The sequence below is a fragment of the Periplaneta americana genome, chromosome 7, assembly GCF_040183065.1.
Source record: "Periplaneta americana isolate PAMFEO1 chromosome 7, P.americana_PAMFEO1_priV1, whole genome shotgun sequence".
NCBI lineage: Eukaryota > Metazoa > Arthropoda > Insecta > Blattodea > Blattidae > Periplaneta > Periplaneta americana.
In genome coordinates this window covers 8,204,249-8,224,814 of record NC_091123.1, presented here as the reverse complement: position 1 = coordinate 8,224,814, position 20,566 = coordinate 8,204,249, and the positions used below count along the sequence as shown (strand labels likewise).

Sequence of the window (20,566 nt, the reverse complement as noted above, 5' to 3'; positions counted from 1 at the left end):
TCCATTATCATAATTAATTCCCATCTCCTTGACATACAATGTACATTATGGTATACTCGTTGTCACGGCAACAACTCTCAATCGATTCATTCCTACAATCGATTTCGTTAATCGACATTCGCTCGGGAACCAATAGTATTCGTCTTTCCTCATAGTGATGTTTTCTTACTTTTGTATGGAGCTAGAATTTCGATGAATTCACATTTTCACAGTGGTAAGCCAGAAACATAGTTGTTTTAGTATTTATATGTTTCCTGGCAAATTAAATATTTGGAATGTATTACTGGTCAGGACATTGTAGCCTATTACGTATGTTTGCAATTTTTTGTTTATAAGATTTTTCATTTGCAATTTAGAAGTGAGTTTAGCACTCAAGGAGGCATTTGTTATGTTTAGCAACTGTCTTTTAGCGACATTATGATAACCACTACAAACTAAATCCAAGTGACATTGTTGACCTTAATAGAACAAATGAAAGAGTTTGGTGGAATAAATTCTTCGTGGCTAACGAGAAAGACAGGCTTCGTCACGAATCGGAGTCCCGTGATTATCATGGTCTAGTCATGGCCATCTTGACAATCGCCTAATATAAATACATGTTCGAAGTTCTAAAAAACAAAGGAATTTCTATATTAAACTCATGTTAAACTTGTATTTACAAATAAACTTGTTCAATGCTGGCCATATTATGACTAAGAATGTGACGTCACGCCATAGCATGTCTCTCTCGTTAGCCACGGAATTCTTACATTGACGTCATTCGATTTTAGTCGCCTTGGAAATGCTTAAGCTTACGTGATATGCGATAAACTCAACAATGTGAACAAATGCATTCCTATAGGCAAGGAAAATCCATATCTACATAGCTTACTTGAAAGAGTTTATTATAATCTATGGGAGGAGTGCTTTGACATGGACATGAAACAGACGGAAGTATTAACAATTCCAAAGCACACAACTCCGATTGTTCAGGCCTTGGAAAAATTTCTTTTTAACAATGACCAATTCGTTTATCTACTTCCATTGCCCTAATTCCTGTGTAGATGTTACATGCAGTCATAGCAATTTCCTCATTTTCCTGTCATTTTACGTCATGCGGAGATTCCACATTAAAGAATGTTTTGAATCATACATTAGGCCTAATTACAGTTTCCTCAGCGTTATACTTTCGAAGTTGAAGCATGTAAGAACATCAACCAACCTAGAAACAAGATCACAAGGTCCTTGCGCCACTCTTTTTGTGTGGCTTACAGCTAACCTTGTTGAGTGTCCTCGGTGAAAAATATAGAGTATGTTATAATTTTATGACTTAATAATTGTATTAGTTTAAATAGAAATATGTTTTTACGATGTCATACAGGTGATGACGAAGATGACAACATAGTGGTGCAGTAAGAAGTGTTCAAAGAGTTTAGACGTTTAGTATGATCTTACATGAAAGATCTCATATTCAATTTCTCTCTTTTTCAGGTAACTGAAAACGGGTAGTAACAAGAGTTTTAACATCTGACATGTAAGTTGAACTCTACTTGAGTATAAATACCGAGTGGCGCAAAAGTCGTTTTACACTTTGCATTACATTCATTTTCTTTGATAATTAAATTATTTCACTTCTTTCTGTGTTAAAATTGTTTTCCTTCTGCATTAACACATAGTTGCAGTCTGTGAGCAGTTGCACTCTGAAATACAGCTCAGTATTTCTATCCAAAATCACGAAGGCGTCCTCAATGTAACCCTTGAGTCGTTCTGGAGTTTATGATTTCTTCCTCTATAGAGTCTTTCACCGCACCCCAAATGTGGAATTCCATTGGGATGAGATTGGGTGAACGTGGTGGCATTTCAATGTGCACACCGTCCTATCACTCTAAGGTTAAAAGTTTGGTCCAGTAAATATCTCTAGTATAATGGAGAGAAGATCTAGTGTTCTGGAAGTAGAATGATTATGAATCCTGGTGCCACATTAAACAAACAGAATTATTCGCTACGTCCTTCGATAGTCTTGCGTTTGTTTTATTTGTCTTTTCTTTCGTTACCAACCTGCAGAACTTCGAATTACTTATCTTAAACGGCACTAGTAAATTACTGGTGCCGAATTTCTTGAGTTGTTTTCATTATATTACTGTACTACATTTAAATTTATTTGTGAAAATGAAAAGTGACTTTTGCGCCACTCTTTATGTTCAGTCTTGCTATTCTTGCTGATTCAGCTGATACCTCGTCATCACAGGGTCAGATTTCGAACCCAAGTATATAGGGTGAACCGTAAGTAATGTCATTAATTTCAGAGGCTTATTCTTTGAGATATTTCAAACAAAAAATGCAATTCAATTTTGCTCGTTTTTGCTTCCTTTTCGAGATAATAATTGTTTTATATTAAACATTTCATAACGTGTTTTGGGAAAGTCATTGATTTAATTCCCAATATGCTCAGTCAATTTAAGAGAGCAGTGTATTATTAAATGTGTAAAAATTTGATCTGAACCAATGTAACTTTTCGTTCTGAAAATAAATTCTAAAATTTTACGTTTGTTAGGATCAAATTTCTACACATTTAAAGGACAAAACTAAATTTTTTTCAATAATTTATTATCATAATACTCTGCTCTCTTAAATTGATTGAACATATTAGAAATGAAATCAATGACTTTTCCCAAAACACGCTCTGAAATGTTTCATATAAAACAATTTTTATCTCGGAAAGAAAGCAAAAACTAGCAAAATTGTATTTAACGTTTTTGTTTGAAATATCTCGAGGAATAACCTCCTGAAACTTACGGTTCAGCCTGTATGTTGTGAAGTTGAGTTAACATCGCGGAAGACTCGTTTTTGAATTTCGGCATTTCTCTATATGGCTGTACCATTATATCGTTGCTTCTGGAAATCATCTGCATTTTAAAATAATCGTTCAACAAGGAGAGCACTTCCCAATTTGAAAGTCCCATCACGGTTTATTTCTCTTCATTAATTCCTTTGTCAGCAATTATCTATGCTGTAAACATAGTAGATGTTAGATAAGGGAGTACGCCATACATTCTGCTCCATGGAATTTAATTTAGAAATAGCCGTCCGTCATTGTTAGCTAGTTGAAAAGCCCAACAGAGCATGACAACGAAACACGCGATAGTCTTTTGTCCAGAGATGATTGATGACATTACACGATCGTCAACATAGCAGACGAATTACGCACAGACATTGAGAGCTGTCCTTCTGCTAGTGCCTGATTTCTTGTAAGTTTGTACTACTCCCTTAATTATGCACATCAAATTAACGATATCGTATCCTAGCAACTACATATATAATGATGCATTACAAGACTGACTCTCTTAGGTTCAATTGTAATTAATAATGCATATAAAATGAACTTTACAGCGATTTCTTTATGCTGGTTATATTATGACAATTTTTTTTTGTACACGAGCATTATGAACAATCACTATCGTTAGTGAAAATCGTGCATAATATACCACATTATTGTACCAGAGCCGTAAAATATTACCATGCCAACACTGCCAAGTAAAACGTCATGACTTCTATTATGACAGCATAATTTGTGCCATAAAGTTAACATTATGAAACGATTTGCCATGCTATATTATTTAACACGTTATTGTTGTCATAGTAACGTCTTTCTTCATACGCCATTATATCAAAGTGCCTATCATTACAAATTTGATGTTATTTCTTTATTAATTGTTTTAAAAGCTGTCGTACAAAAATAACATACGAAACACGTTTATAATGTTATACAGTCACTGAACTCGTCAAAATTAGGACTCGTGCAATAGAGTAGGGGAGAGTCGGGTAGTATCGGACATCGGGTAGTATCGGACAGTGCGTTTCTTTCATCTACCACCATATGGTAGTACCTGAATGACATGGTTACGTTTCTCTATGCGACATCACAGAAACGTAACCATGTCAATCAGGTACTATCATCGTGTGATAGATGAAAGAAACTTACTGTCCGGTATTACCCGATGTCCGATACTACCCGACTCTCCCCTATAATATTATAAACTTGTTTCATAATGTACTATTACTGCGATTTCTTTATGCTAGTTTTAGTGTGACAATTTTGTATCCTAGCAATCATGTCATGCAATCTAGTCATGGCCATCGTGACAATCGCCTAATGTAAATACACGTTCAAAGTTCTAAAAACAAAGGAATTACTAAATTAAACTCAAGTTAAACGTGCATTTATATGCAAATTTGTTCAATGCTGGCCATGTCATGGCTAAGAATGTGACGTCGCGCCGTAGCCTGTCTTTCTCGTTAGCCACGAATTCTGTTGACGTGACACAGCAAGATTCACTGTAACGTTCGATTGTAATTAATAATGTACATAAAATTAACGTAATAGCTATTTCCTTTTGCCAGTTTGTATACAGTCTGCAAGTATAATATGAATATGACAAACGCGAGGCGTGCCTCTGTAGCGCATTATATTAGTGTCAAGGCGAGGATAACATTTTAAGCGTCCTTGAGTCCTTGGGCTGCACTGTAATGCGACAATTAATTGTATCCATGTTTGATGCCCGTAGCGTACTCTGCTGTTACGGCGCAGATATTGTGTGCAAGTCAGAATTTACCAGTTTTAGGTTAGACTGTAATTTGCTTTTGGAGCTTACTACTATTTAAATATTAGCTGTTTCCTTGAATTCTAGTGACACTTTGTATTCGAAACAGGAAGTGTTTTGAATGTATGCATAATCGCTTGTTTTGATTGAATTCACAATGTTCAGTGACAGCTATGTTAATAGATTGGGGACATTTTCCACATGTAGAGAAATTTTAATACGAAATGAGAAAAAAATCTAATTTTTGATGTGTATTAAAAAATCCAGAACAATTATACCGCACTGGCTTACACGTTGCTAGTAGCTAGAGATGCTACATTTTCGCAACCACGATATATGCGAAATGTGCCAATGTGCTGTCAAAATAAACTATTTTATGTTCAAGCATATCAAGTATCTTACTGTAGTTTTTTAATTCGCGATAACATGGGAAATTGAGTAGAAACCGCGAAACTTATGTGTTTCTGCGAAATTACATTTTGTGAGACATTTTTCTGTTTTTGTAAAGAAAAAAAAATCCGAATCTATCTAAAAGCCCGCCACGTATATTTTTTCAAATAGTTTGGTTATCCCTCCATGTTAGCTTTAACAATATAAATAGCACAGGAATGTGAACTACCTGATACCCCCTTCGTTGTTATCTGTATCGTTATCTTGAATTTTCAACTAATCTGTCTAGTGGTAGAATATTGGCTGCCAATTCGATCTCTTTAGGTCCGATGTTCATTCTGAAACAAGTTGTACGTGATAGTGGGTGATTGTAAAATTGTGTAACAAGATAGTTCGGGACAAAATCACAACATATCTTTTGGCATGTTATTTAATGTTCACAATTTCACTGTAATTTGACATGTTCCTTTACTTGTTTATTATTGTCAAGATTTTTAACTGAGAAATCCAGAAAGTTCACCTGTTAACGTATTGAAGACATTGAATTTTTACTACAAAACTTTCCATAAATAATGTTCCATTCCAAAACCCTACAAAATGCTAAATTTCAACATTAAAAGTGCTATAAAATGCTAAATTTATATTTAAAGAGGAAACTTTTTAATTTTGAGCCTCTAAAATTTACCATCTCTACTAACGGCGCTTAGAGTATTGTTCCATAAAGTCTTTGAGAATTGGGGTGAGGATAAATTGATTGTGGAACTAATGGTTTTGGAAAACTCTCTACAATTCGTCTACACAGATCATGACATCGGAATTCATATGTTTATTATTAGAGGCAATAGGCCGGATATTCTGTCACACAAGAAATAGTAGATATTTCTAAACGAAGTTACTCATTCAAATTGATAACGTCCAGACAAACACCAGCAAATATTTAGAACTCGTTGAAGAAATTATCCAGATAGGGAAAGTCCAAAGTCAACTCTGAAAGTAATTTTACGCATTTGAAAGCAATTGAACTTTCGTCAAGGCCTTATTTTGTCACAAGCTTTTATTATCAGATAATCACTTAACGTTTGTTGTTTGTTTGTACAGTTCAATAGACTTTTGGATAGTGAAAATGAAGATATAATAAATATCGCTGGATGCAGGTTAGATTTGTCTGGTTCTCGTAGTCTCTCTGATCATTGTACGTATGTACGTAGAATTGCGACCTTGTAGAATACTGGTCAGATAGTTTTGGTAGACATTAAAATCGGGTATTCTACTGTAGAAATGATCGTAGAATTGGTAGTATTACCCAGAAAAGAAACTTTAATGCATGTACAGGGTGAGTTAAAAGTCGTTTTCCCCAAACACTTCCTTACATTTAATTGCATTCAATTTGTCGATATACAGTTCACAAAGTTTAGACACTGATTTACAGTTGGCAGAACATAACCCACGATTTTCATCGATTTTCACGAATAACTTTTCGATCATTTGTCGCAACTGATGTAGATCCTGCGGTTTCTGAGAGAAAACATCATTCTTCACGATACCCCACAGCAAAAAATCACATGGCGTCAGGCCACGTTGTTCTGTGGTTAATTCGCAATTCATTGCAAGAAACTAGCAGTTATTGCGCAGAGATGCAACCCAACACAATAAAACAAAACAACAACATTAACAAGACATGACATCGGAAAAACAGTTGACGGACGAACATGGTTGTCAACCCACCACTTATTACACCAGCTATCCGTTTATTCAAGTTATGACATCTGTATATGTGTACAAGTATGAAACCTAAGAACGAATATTGGGGAAAGTGACGTTTGACCCTCCTTATGTAGGAAATCGAAGTATTTTTTTAAATTAAGAATTACAAAATCATTATTATCATTAAAAGATTATCTTTGCTCTAAATTAAGAAAATTGATATATAAATTTTAGCAGCTACTAAAATGTTATGTTTTATTTAACGACGCTCGCAACTGCAGAGGTTATATCAGCGTCGCCGGATGTGCCGGAATTTTGTCCCGCAGGAGTTCTTTTACATGCCAGTAAATCTACTGACATGAGCCTGTCGCATTTAAGCACACTTAAAAGCAGCTACTATCTCTTCTAGATGTTTACTATAGTTTTGCAAGCCTCTTTCAAAATGAAGAGAAATTAGAAACAAAATATCATGAATCTTCTTAAAAGAACCAAAAAGAACATCATTGGTGAAGAGGTTAAGAAAATCTCTTTTCATCAGCTAGTTAATGACTTTGCTTAAATGAAACCAAGGCGACATGCTCTACTATGTCAGTGGACTATTGTAAGTAAACATGATAGATATGTTAAACCAACTTTGTTATTTATTGAAATTAAGCTTTCTTTTTCAGTGCAATTGTGTGTGTTCATTTGTTCGCACCTACGTCATATTAGCAATAAGTGCATGTAAATTACTTACCGTATGAGGAAGTTAAGAGTAGATCCATGTGTGGAATCTGGAGATGTACTGCGGAGTGGGTAAACTTGACCATAAAAACTTATCAGCCCTATTTGTGACTTAAAATAGTAAAAAATACTTATGAAGAGGAAAAAAATTAACTTTAAAAGTATGTTTAGTGTATCTCACAGGATGTCTGACTTAAGCCGTTCATAAACTGTTTTAGGCATTACGCACAACACGAATAGGAGTGAACACAATACTTTTCATCGTTGAAATTCTCTGACTCGCAGCCCTTGTGCTCTCAGTAGCTTCGTTGCATTGGTTGAAGATGGAGTTCCTATTCCAGCTCCCGCCGCGTGAAGTGCGGTCAGTGATAAAGTTTTTGAATGCACAGGGCATAGCGCCGATTGAAATTGATCGTCAGCTGTGCCAGGCCTATGGCCAAGCAGATGGTGCGTTGCTGCTGTAGACAATTTTCAGCAGGACGCCAAAATGTGCATGACGAAGAGCGCAGTGGGAGGTCAACCATCATCACAGACGACCTTGGGCCCAAAACTATGAATGTTTTTCTAAATTCATATAAAAAAGAAACTCTCTTTAAAATATAGTTATCAAAGTGAAATTTGTAGCAGTTTCCAAGTATAGAGACAAGAATATTATAGTATTCATTTGATAGTATCTATGCCGGTGGATGTTTATGGAGTTAACACTACATTTTGTTGCCATAGGAACGCATTGCTGGCTTCATTTTTAGAAAAGTGCTAGAATTTATGTTGTGAAATAAAACCCATATAATTTGAGGAAGTTGTTTTAAGTATTTAAAAAAATAGCAATTGTTCCAACACGGCCTATGGCCTAAACTATTATCTTATGATTCCCGCTTAACACAGCTTAGATTTCAATGAAAGCTGGCGGGAAACGCAAATCAGCGTATCACTTCAGCTGTCTGTTATTGCCTTCATAATTTCTGTTTGTAATTGTGATTTATTTGCGTTAGTTTGCTCTTTGGCACGATTTTATAGTAGTGCTCCGGGTAATATCATACACGACAGATAAGCAACGTTTACGCGGGCGATAATTCGCTTGATTGCTTGTCTTATCTATTTCAATAATGTGTAGAGAGAGATACGTTGTACGAGATTTCTATTACGATATGAAACAAAAATAATTTGTGTCTGTTTGTGTAAACTTAGAGTCAATGGATTTGTACTTGAAGCAGACAAGGGAACTGATGTGTGTCAGTTTCTAGCTGATAAAATGTTACATAATGCCATAATTATAACAGCTAGCTGTATTATCTTCATTCAAACGAGCCTCTTTACGTCATTGTAGTTCTTTAGCCTTGATAGTAAAAAAAAGTTTCTTCTTACGCGGAGATCAGTGTTGCCAACGTCGAGGATTTTCCCCGTATATTTAGGGTATTTTAAGGAGACTTCTTACGGCTTTTAAGGAACTCTGAGGTTCATTGCCGCCCTCACATAAGCCCGCCATTGGTCCCTATCCTGTGCAAGATTAATCCAGCCTCTATCATCATATCCCACCTCCCTCAAATCTATTTTAATATTCCCCCAACTACGTCTCGGCCTCCCCAAAGGTCTTTTTTTCCTTGCAGCCTTCCAACTAACATTCTATATGCATTTCTGCTACAGGAGACTTCTACGCTTTCTACGCTCGTTAAGTGAGGAAATTAGAGGAAAATAGCACGTGGAAGAAATGGTAACAAAAATAAAAAAATACCAGTCCAAATGGAGTCATAACGTTCAGAGGATGCCAGTTAATCGCTTACCTGGGAAATTATTAAATTATAAACCAAAAGGAAACCGGAACGTAGGAAGATCATTTCGCCGATGGGCAGATCAGTTTTTCTAGTCGCAGAAGGGATATGCCTATTGGTTACCCAGAGCTCAAAGGGAATAATAATAATAATAATAATTATTATTATTATTATTATTATTGGTCAGTTTCTATCTGATGCTTTTCCAATTCACTGCGGGCTAAAGCAGGGAGATGCACTATCACCTTTACTTTTTAACTTCGCTTTAGAATATGCCATTAGGAAAGTTCAGGATAACAGGCAGGGTTTGGAATTGAACGGGCTACATCAGCTTCTTGTCTATGCAGATGACGTGAATATGTTAGGAGAAAATACACAAACGGTTAGGGAAAACACGGAAATTTTACTTGAAGCAAGTAAAGCGATCGGTTTGGAAGTAAATCCCGAAAAGACAAAGTATATGATTATGTCTCGTGACGGGAATATTGTACGAAATGGAAATATAAATATTGGAGATTTATCCTTCGAAGAGGTGGAAAAATTCAAATATCTTGGAGCAACAGTAACAAATATAAATGACACTCGGGAGGAAATTAAACGCAGAATAAATATGGGAAATGCGTGTTATTATTCGGTTGAGAAGTTCTTATCATCCAGTCTGCTGTCCAAAAATCTGAAAGTTAGAATTTATAAAACAGTTATATTACCGGTTCTTCTATATGGCTGTGAAACTTGGACTCTCACTCTGAGAGAGGAACATAGGTTAAGGGTGTTTGAGAATAAGGTGCTTAGGAAAATATTTGGGGCTAAGCGGGATGAAGTTACAGGAGAATGGAGAAAGTTACACAACACAGAACTGCACGCATTGTATTCTTCACCTGACATAATTAGGAACTTGAAATCCAGACGTTTGAGATGGGCAGGGCATGTAGCACGTATGGGCGAATCCAGAAATGCATATAGAGTGTTAGTTGGGAGACCGGAGGGAAAAAGACCTTTAGGGAGGCCGAGACGTAGATGGGAGGATAATATTAAAATGGATTTGAGGGAGGTGGGATATGATGATAGAGACTGGCTTAATCTTGCACAGGATAGGGACCGATGGCGGGCTTATGTGAGGGCGGCAATGAACCTTCGGGTTCCTTAAAAGCCATTTGTAAGTAAGTAAGTAATTATTATTATTATTATTATTATTATTATTATTATTATTATTATTATTATTATTATTATTGGGATTGTCTTGTGAATTCGCTTTTTTGTCACGTTTCAACCACTAACAACGCCTGAGAACACTGCACACCCCCAGCACAGCTACGACAGAGAAGTTGCCGAACAACCCGGGGTACGATGTGGAATTTTACTTATAAAACATTAAACATACGGCCATTCAAAGCAAAGAAGGCAGAACGGTTTTGTAAACAAACTTTATTTTGTACAGTGTGAACCATTATTATCGACAATATATTAGCATTTCTGTGGAGTATTATTGTGATGTACCGAAGTACGTATGTATGATATTTCAGTGCAGGAATTCTGCATTACCATATGATGAAGGATGGTTGGAGCGGAGAAAAATTCTGTCCGGCACCGGGACTCGAATCCGGATTTTCAGCTGTACATCCTGACGCTTTATCCACTAAGCCACACTGGATTCTAATTCCAATGCCGGATTGAATCCTCTCAGTTTAAGTTCCAGCTCTTAGTTTCCCGTTAGTGGCCAACCCTTACTACATACTTACTTGCAAATGGCTTTTAGAGAACCGGAGGTTCATTGCCGCCCTCACAGAAGTCCGCCATCGGTCCCTATCCTGAGCAAGATTAATCGTTCAACCAGAGGTCCCGGGATCGATACCCAGCCCCGGAACAATTTTTCCCTTGAAATTATTCAAATTTGCTTTACAGGGAGCCTTACCTGAAAGATTTGATTTGCAAAGATTAATCCAGTTCCTACCAATATATCCCACCTCCCTCAAACCCTTTTTAATATTGTCCTCCCATCTACGTCTCGGCCTCTCCAAAAGTCTTTTTCCCTCAGGTATTTCAACTAATACTCTATACCCATTTTTGGATTCACCCAAACGTGTTACGTACCCTGCTCATCTCAAACTTCTGGATTTAATGTTCCTAATTATGTTAGGTGAAAAATATAATGCTTGCAGTTCTGCGTTGTGTAACTTTCTCCATTCTCCTGTAACTTCATTCTTATTAGCTCCAAATATTTTCCTAGGCACCTTATTCTCGAATACCCTTAACTTTTGTTCCTCTCTTAAAGTGAGAGTCCAAGTTTCACAGTCTTACAGAACAATCGGTAATATAATTTTAAGCTTGTGTTCTTTCAAAACAACGCCAATTCTTGTCTAAAAGTTTGTGTTATTATGCACGTCACTTAAAAATTCGTTCAGTCCGTAGACCGGTGGCTAAAAAGACTAGCTCAGTCCCTTCATAAAAATGAACTGAACGTGTTTTAGGATCACACTCTTCGATTGACTTCAGATGACAGCATGGCTTGTAACTTGTTTCAGCGGCTCTGAGCTGCCATGGCGGAAGCCCACTCGGCTGTTGCATTCTCCTTCTCCATCACCCACGAGGGCTGGGATGTCAACTTCGACCGGGAGGTGCTGCACCTGGTGTGGCAGTCCGGAGTGCGCTCCTGGAAGAAGCGGCTGGCCCGCTTCAAGGTAAACAGACATATTTACCATTTGTACTTGTCTGCCTGTTCCTCCTGTCGTATTCTTATCCTTTCCTTTTCGCTTTTTACATTTCATTCCACTTCTCATATTCTCTCCGTCTATTCTCACATTTCTAGTTTTTTCTTCTTTTGCTCCTCATATTTTCTCCCCTACTCTTATCTTTATTCCTCTCATCTTTGATCCTTATCCTTCCTCATATTTTGTTCCCCGCTTAATATTCTTCTTTCCCACTTCTTAGTCCTTGGTCTCCTTCTCTGCCTATTTCTTCATCTTCGTGTCTCATTTTTCTTCTCCTTTTCATCCTGCTCTGCCTTTTCAACCCCCTTATTCTCTTCGTCCCCTCTTTGTTCTTTTCCTGCTCTTTATCATATCCCTCCTACTCCACTTCCCGCTTTCTCTCACTGTTCTTTTCCGTCTTCTTTGTGCTCAGTATTTATTCTCTTTCTCTCCGTTTCGTTATCCTCCCGTTCTCGTCTCTTCTTCATCTAGTAGCATTTTCATTTTGTAGCAAGTAAAACAGTTTCCAATTTCAGAAATAATTGGAAGCCTACTAAAGTGAACATGATTTATAATCAGGTTCCTGCTTGCAGTTCGTCGTGGCAGAATGCACCGTTTCTGAAAATCTGAGATTAATTTTCGTGTTGGAATCTAGGCTTGCTAACAGTCTGTATGAACAGCTGATTGTTATGTCTTTCCACTTAATAAGAAATGATTGCGGTAATAACGGTAAATACGAAAAGAAGTTAATTTGATTTGTACGCTTTTCAGTTTCATATGCAGTTAGAGCAAGATTTACACCTACAGCTTGTTCAGTTAATCATGAAAAAGTAGACTGTCATTTGTTTTTTAATACGCGTCAAACGTAGCAGAATAATAAACTCGTAAACATATGGAGTCATAATTCGTTTGTTTTTAAGTATAATCTTCTATGAAAGTTTTATGTGTCATCTACTCGAGAATTCCCAAGAGATGGCAACTCTTGTGCAGTCTGGTATAAAATAAATACTTATTTTCTTTCTTTCCCTTTCTTCGTTTTTTGTCTGTTTTCGTTCTCGCTGTTTTTCATTTGTTTCTGTTTCTATCCTTATTTTTTTCTTTTTTCTACGTTTTTCGTCCTTTTTCATTTTATATTGTTGTCCTTTTCTCTCTCCTTTCATTTCTTCTTCCTTTTTTCTTTCCCCGTTTTCCGTTTTTACGTTCTTTTATTCTTTCATTCTTTTTCTTCTTTCTTTCCTTCCTTGTTTCTTTATTGATACTTCATTTTTGTCAGAGTTCAAACAACTTTTATAAAACAGTGAACAGATGGCAATATTGCAACACTTGTTCATATGACTGCAGCAGTTGTGTCGCTGCACAAATGGTTCAGCAACGTAATGAGTCACAGAAGAACATTAGTGGCTCTGCATTTCCTCCTTCCCTCTCTTGTCTTCCTTCCAACTTGCTTCTACCATCACTGAATGCACGGTTGCCACGTCTTCCTGGTACACACTTTGTTACTGATCTTCAATGAAATTATGGCCAAACCATCAGTGTTACTCAATAAACCAATAAGGACACATTTGTTGGTGTTTGCTCTACAAAATTCCTTAACATTATCTCTACAATGTTTCCCATTTTCTTGGAAAATGCATTCCAAAATCCAACTAAAAATGCTACTTTTCTCAAAACCTGTTCACAAAAGACTACAATGATATTAGACTTTTATGTTTAACTTATCTCAAGAGGACCCTATTTAGTTCCCTCTTACCCTGTATAGACTTTTTCAGAATCTCGTGATTCATAAAAGTAGCTACAGTAGTCACCGCATTGCCTGCCACTCGAGAAATTCTAATAATGTTTGACTCACATAATGACTATTTTACCACTTTTCTCCATGCATCACACTGCAACATCTGAGACGTTACTAGACCTGATTATATTAAATCAATGGCATTCAGAAATAAAAAAGGACAAACACACAAAATCAGCATTACATCAGAACGCCTCAATTAACACTTCACTACTCTGCCAACTAACAATACTGACCACATCTCACAGTGACAGACAATGGCAAAACCTCACGTAGCTGTCCCATACAGCGACAATTTTACTTTTCATATGTTACACCTATTGACGTTAAGAAAGGTCTTAAACACATCAAATGCAAAGTGACAGGTGCAAACAATGTTAGTATCACAATGATAAACAAACTTGTTGGCGTAATCTTACCGACACTGACACATATTTTCAACGCCTCGCTGATGACGTCCATTTTTCTTAAAACTTAGAAATAAACCTTTGTGCGCTTTAGACCCTAAGTTAAAACGCCTACAACTCCCAACGACTATCGACCTATTAGCATTCTACCTGCCTTGTCGAAGGTGTTAGAGAGAATAATGCACACTCACTGACTACGTAAACAGATATGAACTCCTGGAAACATATGTCAGGTTTTGAAACTCGTCACAGTACAGCGACTGCACTGTTGGAAATAATGGAAGACATTCTAAAAGCTATGGGCATAAGTAAAATTACAATACTGACACTATTAGACTTCAGCAAAGCGTTTGGCACTGTAAATATCGACTTGCTGACGAGAAAATTATGATTATCCATTAACAAATGTAGAAATTTTCATTCCCTTGTTCTCCTTTTCCAAGTCCTTCACACTCCTACACCTACCTACCTTGCCTCCCACTTTAACCATACTAGCCATACCAACACATCTTGCTATCACGCTTGTGGAATACCCTGCCCAGTGACGTCAGAGACTGTCGGAATTTAACAGTATTCAAAAACAAACTTATAAGCATAGAGTGGAATGCAGTAAACTGAGTATCCTAACTTATTGAAAACTTTTCGAAATTGGTACTGTTTTGTTTCTCTTGATATTTGTACAATCAGTTACTTATTTTTTAGATGTTTATCCATTTTCTTTAATCACTAATATATTAAGCAATCAATATATTGCATTAGTACTTTTTTTGTGCCTGGTGTAATCTTAACTTTCTACTTATAGCTATTTTTTTTACTTCCGCTTTTTGCATTTTTGCATGAAGTGTTTTTTGTATTTATAATTTTATTTCTACTTCTTATTTAGTTCTTCTCTCTGCATTTGTTTTTTTGTATATGCCTATTTGTATTGTGGTGGTGTGGTAGAGAAGGCCTGATGGCCTTAACTCCATCAGATTAAATAAATAAAATAAAAAATAAGTAGAACTAATTCATCACTATTAATCTTCTGCTGGGATACGAATACGTTGAAACTTTATTATTGTTCCCTTTATACAACTTACAAGAAAATTCACCCTTCCTGTGAAAACTCAGTGGAAGAAAATGTAAAGTTTCGATAATTGACATATTGTAGTAGTAGGAGGTACCTGTTCGCAATGGAATGTGATAATACTTTCAAGTTATGAGTATGACGAAAATTCTCTGAACTTCGTTATGAGATTGTCAGAATGCAACACGTGTGTATTCAATTTGTGTTTATTTGCATTTACTCGAACTAAGAAGATTTGTAAATAAAAGTCATCTGTGCATTTACGACCTCGATAATGAATCTTATAGCTGGCGTTAGTATAAGTATGCATAGTGTTTAGCCACTCTTAAAGTATGTTAATTGATGTTTTCTTGTTCAGTTGGAATTGGTTATTCTTAAGTTAATTTTACCCTGAAACTACAGTTTGGTATTCAATCTCATTTATTTATTTTTTATTTTTTCAGAATAATATCAAGAATGGAATCTACCCAGCACCTCTTCAGAGTCTCTGGGCAATTGTTGCAATTTTGGCAGCAATACATTTTGCAAAATACGGGATAGTTCATGCTGCAATCAATAAAATTTTGGTGCTATTGCCAGGGTACGTATTCACACATCCTAATTGTTTTCTTTTGTTAAGTTTGCCATATCAAATTCTACGTAACTCATGAATTGCATATGAATCGTTTATTTCTAAAACCCCACAAGTGACAAAAACAAAACTTTTGGGAAACCAATAAAAACTGTTTATTTTCATTACATTTATTTTTATTGTCAAAATGTATTTAACAAGTGATATTAGTTGCTAAATATGAGGTTTATTCACCATTAATTGTGTTTTATAATATATATAAAGTCCCCAGAAAAATTAAATTAATTAGGATGTTCTGGGGTTTTCCAACAAACAAACTGAAACTAAGCAAAGCGTTAACTTTTTCCAAGTATAGAGTGAATGAAAGCAAGTATGAACAAATTTTATAATCTATGTAAAAACTACAATATAAAATAACAAAAAATTAAAGTTTTTTTCTGTATCAACGGATATTTTTCTTATCAGGACTTATTATTTTTCTATTCTTCGCTTCCACTGTCATTACTATCTTTGTTGGTGGTAGGTCATGTGTACAGTTCTGTGTAGAATCCTTTCACTTCATCCGGTATGTACTGCAAAATCTTCTTAAGGTCCTCCATTTTTTTAACATTGATTGGTAGCATCGAATTGTTATAAACTAGGTCTGTTGGCAGTTCAAACGGTAAATTTCCAGCACAAACAGTTTTTCAGGAATTCGAATGGTGAATACTTCTGCCAGTACAATGCTGTCAGTGGCGGTTCCTCGGGGGAGGGAAGGGAGGAACGTCCTCCTCACATTTTTTTTCTGTTGAAAGTAAATACCAAATAAAATATGTGCCTTGAAATTCGAGGAAGATTCGATAATGTTTAAGTTCTCAGCTATAAGAAAACCTCGGTTGATCGAGTTTTAAATGACGCACGCTCATGTGCTGCTAGAAAACTCTGAGAAAGATGCGAGATTGTTTGTGTGGAGGAAAGTCAATCCATTCCTCCTTTACTGCAGATAACACACATAGACAACAGTGCCAGAGAAAGAAGCAGAGTTTTAAAGCAAGTAAATGAATGGAGAGGGAGGAGATCCTCCTCTGAATCAGCGCATGGGCGGGAAATAGAAACCGACTGGTCATGCAGCAAGCTCGCTACCGCTGCCATCTAACGATTTGCACTCAACCAGACTATAACACATCTAGGAGGAGGCACAATAAAAACAGTTTTAACGCAAAGCTATGAAAGATACCATATAAACTTAAAAAATATATATATAAATAAAAAAATATTATTCATTGCACTTTATATAAGCTACTATTCATGGTTTGAAACTTTCAAGGAAAGTTAAAGCTGAGTTTATATAAAACAAAGAGGAAGTAGTTAGTTCTACGTTAGTATCGCAGGTCTTTTGGCCCCTGAAATTCACTTCCAACAGCCACAAGACCTGACATTCTTCAAAAGCATGTGATACTGAACTTGTAAAATGTACATGTGGCAAAACAGACCACGTGGGTGAGTGCAGTGTTCTCGCTTTCCTCAGATTATTTCTCATTCGCATTTCCGTAAAACGGTTCTGATTACGTGTTTAGTAGCTATAGCCTCTTCGAACACGTGTGATGCTGTAGTGTGCGCGAGAAATGCTGCGATTTTGTGAATTTCCTTGTAATTGTTAATTTGTGCAATTATTCAACAATGAAAGGAAGTGAAAACATAATATAATTTGTAAAATTTAGGAAACTCAGTTTACAAGAACAGATTATTGCTATACAGAAAGGAAGGCCAACCCCAACACTACCTGTCTTACATGTATGCATGTAGGCTAATTTGTAGTATGTTTCATTCAAGAAGGTGTCATTTAGTGCTGTTAACTTCTTTCCTCCTCTTAAGAAATACGCAGGAGCCGCCACTGAATGCTGTCAATGAACTCTTTACAAAAGAACTTTAATCTTTTTGTTCATTACAGTAAAAAAACTCATTCACGTTCAAACTTTTAAAATGTACCTTTTTATCCTTTGGTACACCATGGCCATAAGATGAATCAGACATGTTAGATAGGTTATAAAATTTTCGCCACCAAGTTTTGAAGTTAACCACATCACTTTCTCGTTTTACCTTGAATTTAGACGAGTTCTCAATAATCATCATTAGCAACATTTTCATCACTTGAGCTAACCATCTTGTAACAAAATACTCAAAACAGATAATAATAGTAAGGGCAACACTTAGTCAGCAATAGACAGAACAAAACACTGATCTGGCTGTGACTGAAATCAGCTGTTGGGTGCGACAGTGCTGCTGTCAGCTAGTATGGTAGACTAGTTTATTTGAAAAACACCGTATGTGATGTTAGTTGTGGGGTTTTTACAATAAATGCATATTTCTTGTCCAATTTTTTACATGTTAGTCATGCTAGATATAAGATTTTTTTATCAAAAGACGCACATTCATGCTAGTAATCAAAATCCACAAAAAAAAAAACGCATTTTGTAAAAAATGTTGGTTGTGGTGTTTTTACAATTTTCTTCATTTTACGTTCATATCGTTATGAAACATTTCTCCCCTTGTCAGGAGTTGTCTTTTATTTCTTGACACCATAGTCTTTTTTCACTCCATTGGCCCTTACCAAGGTTCTGCTCTTGCATTGTCCTGGCAATTTCTCCTCTCCAGGTGATGTATGGTATTTGTTTTGAGCAAGAGTACAACTTCCCCAAGTACAGTCTTGTCCCATTGCACCACATATTGCTCTGAAATCATTTTAAGAATTACATGCTGTAATAAGTTCCAACGTTTTTCAGGTTGTCGGTGCTCTGGCAGCTGGTAGCATGTACAATCTTAGGCGTGATCGTGTGGCTCACGATGATCTACACAATTCGCTACACCCTGAAGCTGCTCCTCATGTACAAGGGCTGGATGTATGAGGAGCGAGGCAGAGGTCGGGTGATTTCCAGTCGCACAAAGATTTGGTTCATGCTGGTGAAAATCCTCTCTGGAGGCAGTAAGCCCCTTCTGTACAGCTACCAGGGGTCTCTGCCCCGACTCCCTCTTCCCTCTCTCAGGGATACATTAACTAGAGTAAGTAATATAAATTCTTTGTGTAGATAGCGAGCTGTTCTCTACAGCTATAAGATTTACCTCCACTCCAACAACAGCTCTGTCAGTAAATTAGTCTACACCAAGCCTGGGCGTTATTAACTCGATTGAGTCACTGCAGATCACTCCTTAACTCCCCACTCCACCTTTCCCAGCTGAGACGGTTATATTTTGATATGGTACAAGTGGACAGAGAGTCAGTGATGGATTGAATCAGGGTTTTAAGAACTTTCGGATCTCACTGGTCGCCTAAAATTCACCACTGATGCACAGAGCCTTACTCTGGTGTAAGCGAAAAGGACATGGGTGGGGGTTTCTTCGTCTCTTTCACTTCCCCTCTTATGCTCAAGACTGATCTGTACAATTGGGAAAATGATGAACAGTCATTATTAAAAAAAAAATACAACAAATGTTCAACTAGACTTCCATTTAATGCCAAATAATAACACAGTGTATTATAAAACACTAGTCTGACATTTCTTAACTGCATTTTTGTATAAATTGCTGCTGGATATTCTTACTAAATATGTCACATACTGTATGTGCACAATTTCCAGCTGTTGTTGTTTAGTCAGTTGTCTGAAGACAGGTCTGAACCTCACAAGTGATACCAACAAGGCACCAATTATGTATGAGGCAACCATACCAGGAGATAATGGAGTATGGTGGCCAGTTCCCTTCCCTCTCCATTGCATATATCTGTGACTAGCTACATATTATACTAGTCAGACTTCAGATACATACAAACAAGTGTTCTTCCTGCGTAATACATTAGACTCTCGCTAATCTGGCTCTCAGTAATCCGGCCTCTCAATTATCCAGCCTCCTTTCTAGTGTACTTCCTTTCACTTCTACTCTAATAATGTTCTGGAAAATTTGCACCAGTGTCACGTATTATATTTTATTACTTATACATGTATACATGTGCTGGCCATGTGTGGAGTGTTCCAGTTGCGATTTAGAAGTGGAAGTGGAGTGGTTGGCGCAGCTTATAACATTAAATGTAATGACTTTTTAAGCATTCTCACTAATCCAACACTCCCACTAATCTGGCACACCTCTATGCAAGGAATGGCCGGATTAGCAAGAGTACTGTAATTTGAACTTCTTCTTTCATACAATAGATTTTCTCAAATTAATACATGAATCATAAACAACAATAGCTTTTCATTCAATTGTTTGTATTAATCCATGGGCAGCTATGATTGGTACGTGTTAAAAAGCATTGCAGTTTCATTGGAAAATACTGTAATTATACATGTATTAATGTTTTAGATTTATGATTATTATCCTGAGGGAAGGCATTACTTTTTATGGTGTTATTGGACGCAGAATTTTTTTTTTCTAAAAAAATTGTGATTACTCTTTCAACATAATAATTAGGGGAGCTAATATTTCAGTATACAGTCAACTCTGGATATGGTGAACTCTGTTGTAGTGAACATTCGGCTATAGTGAACCTAAATCGTTTGTCTTGACCTGCATACTGGTACATTAAAAGTACATTAATATTTCCATTTATAGTGAACCCTCACTTCAGCTATAGTGAACCTAAAAACTAGAACGTCCAAGAAAATGTTGTAATTTTAAAATGACAAAAATTGTAATTTGCGAAAACCCTTTCTCATATAAACTTTCGAGAATATGTTTAGTATAAAATTTCAAACCTGCTACTCCTTAAGTACAATGAAAGACAAAGGAAGGAACAGAAAACCACAAATTAAAATCACACAGTAAGTGTGCATTCAATGCTGGGTTCTAATGTTCTGTCAACCCACTTGAGGTATGTGGATATAAGGGGAATAATTGAGCTGGAGTCT

The 20,566-nt window shown here is 36.4% G+C and overlaps 1 protein-coding gene across 6 annotated transcripts in view; it reads left to right on the top strand.

Moving 5' to 3' along the window:
* whd (carnitine O-palmitoyltransferase whd) overlaps positions 1 to 20,566 on the top strand; it is an 86,385-nt gene that overhangs the window by 29,688 nt on the left and 36,131 nt on the right. For 5 of the 6 annotated variants that reach the window (XM_069830214.1, XM_069830208.1, XM_069830210.1 and 2 more), the window contains exons 2-5: positions 1,471 to 1,513; positions 11,689 to 11,844; positions 15,562 to 15,698; positions 18,452 to 18,728. In XM_069830214.1, the coding sequence (XP_069686315.1) occupies positions 11,704 to 11,844; positions 15,562 to 15,698; positions 18,452 to 18,728 (555 nt within the window). In that variant the 5' untranslated portion in view covers positions 1,471 to 1,513; positions 11,689 to 11,703. The remainder of the gene's footprint in view (positions 1 to 1,470; positions 1,514 to 11,688; positions 11,845 to 15,561; positions 15,699 to 18,451; positions 18,729 to 20,566) is intronic. The other variant, XM_069830211.1, reaches the window with a different exon arrangement.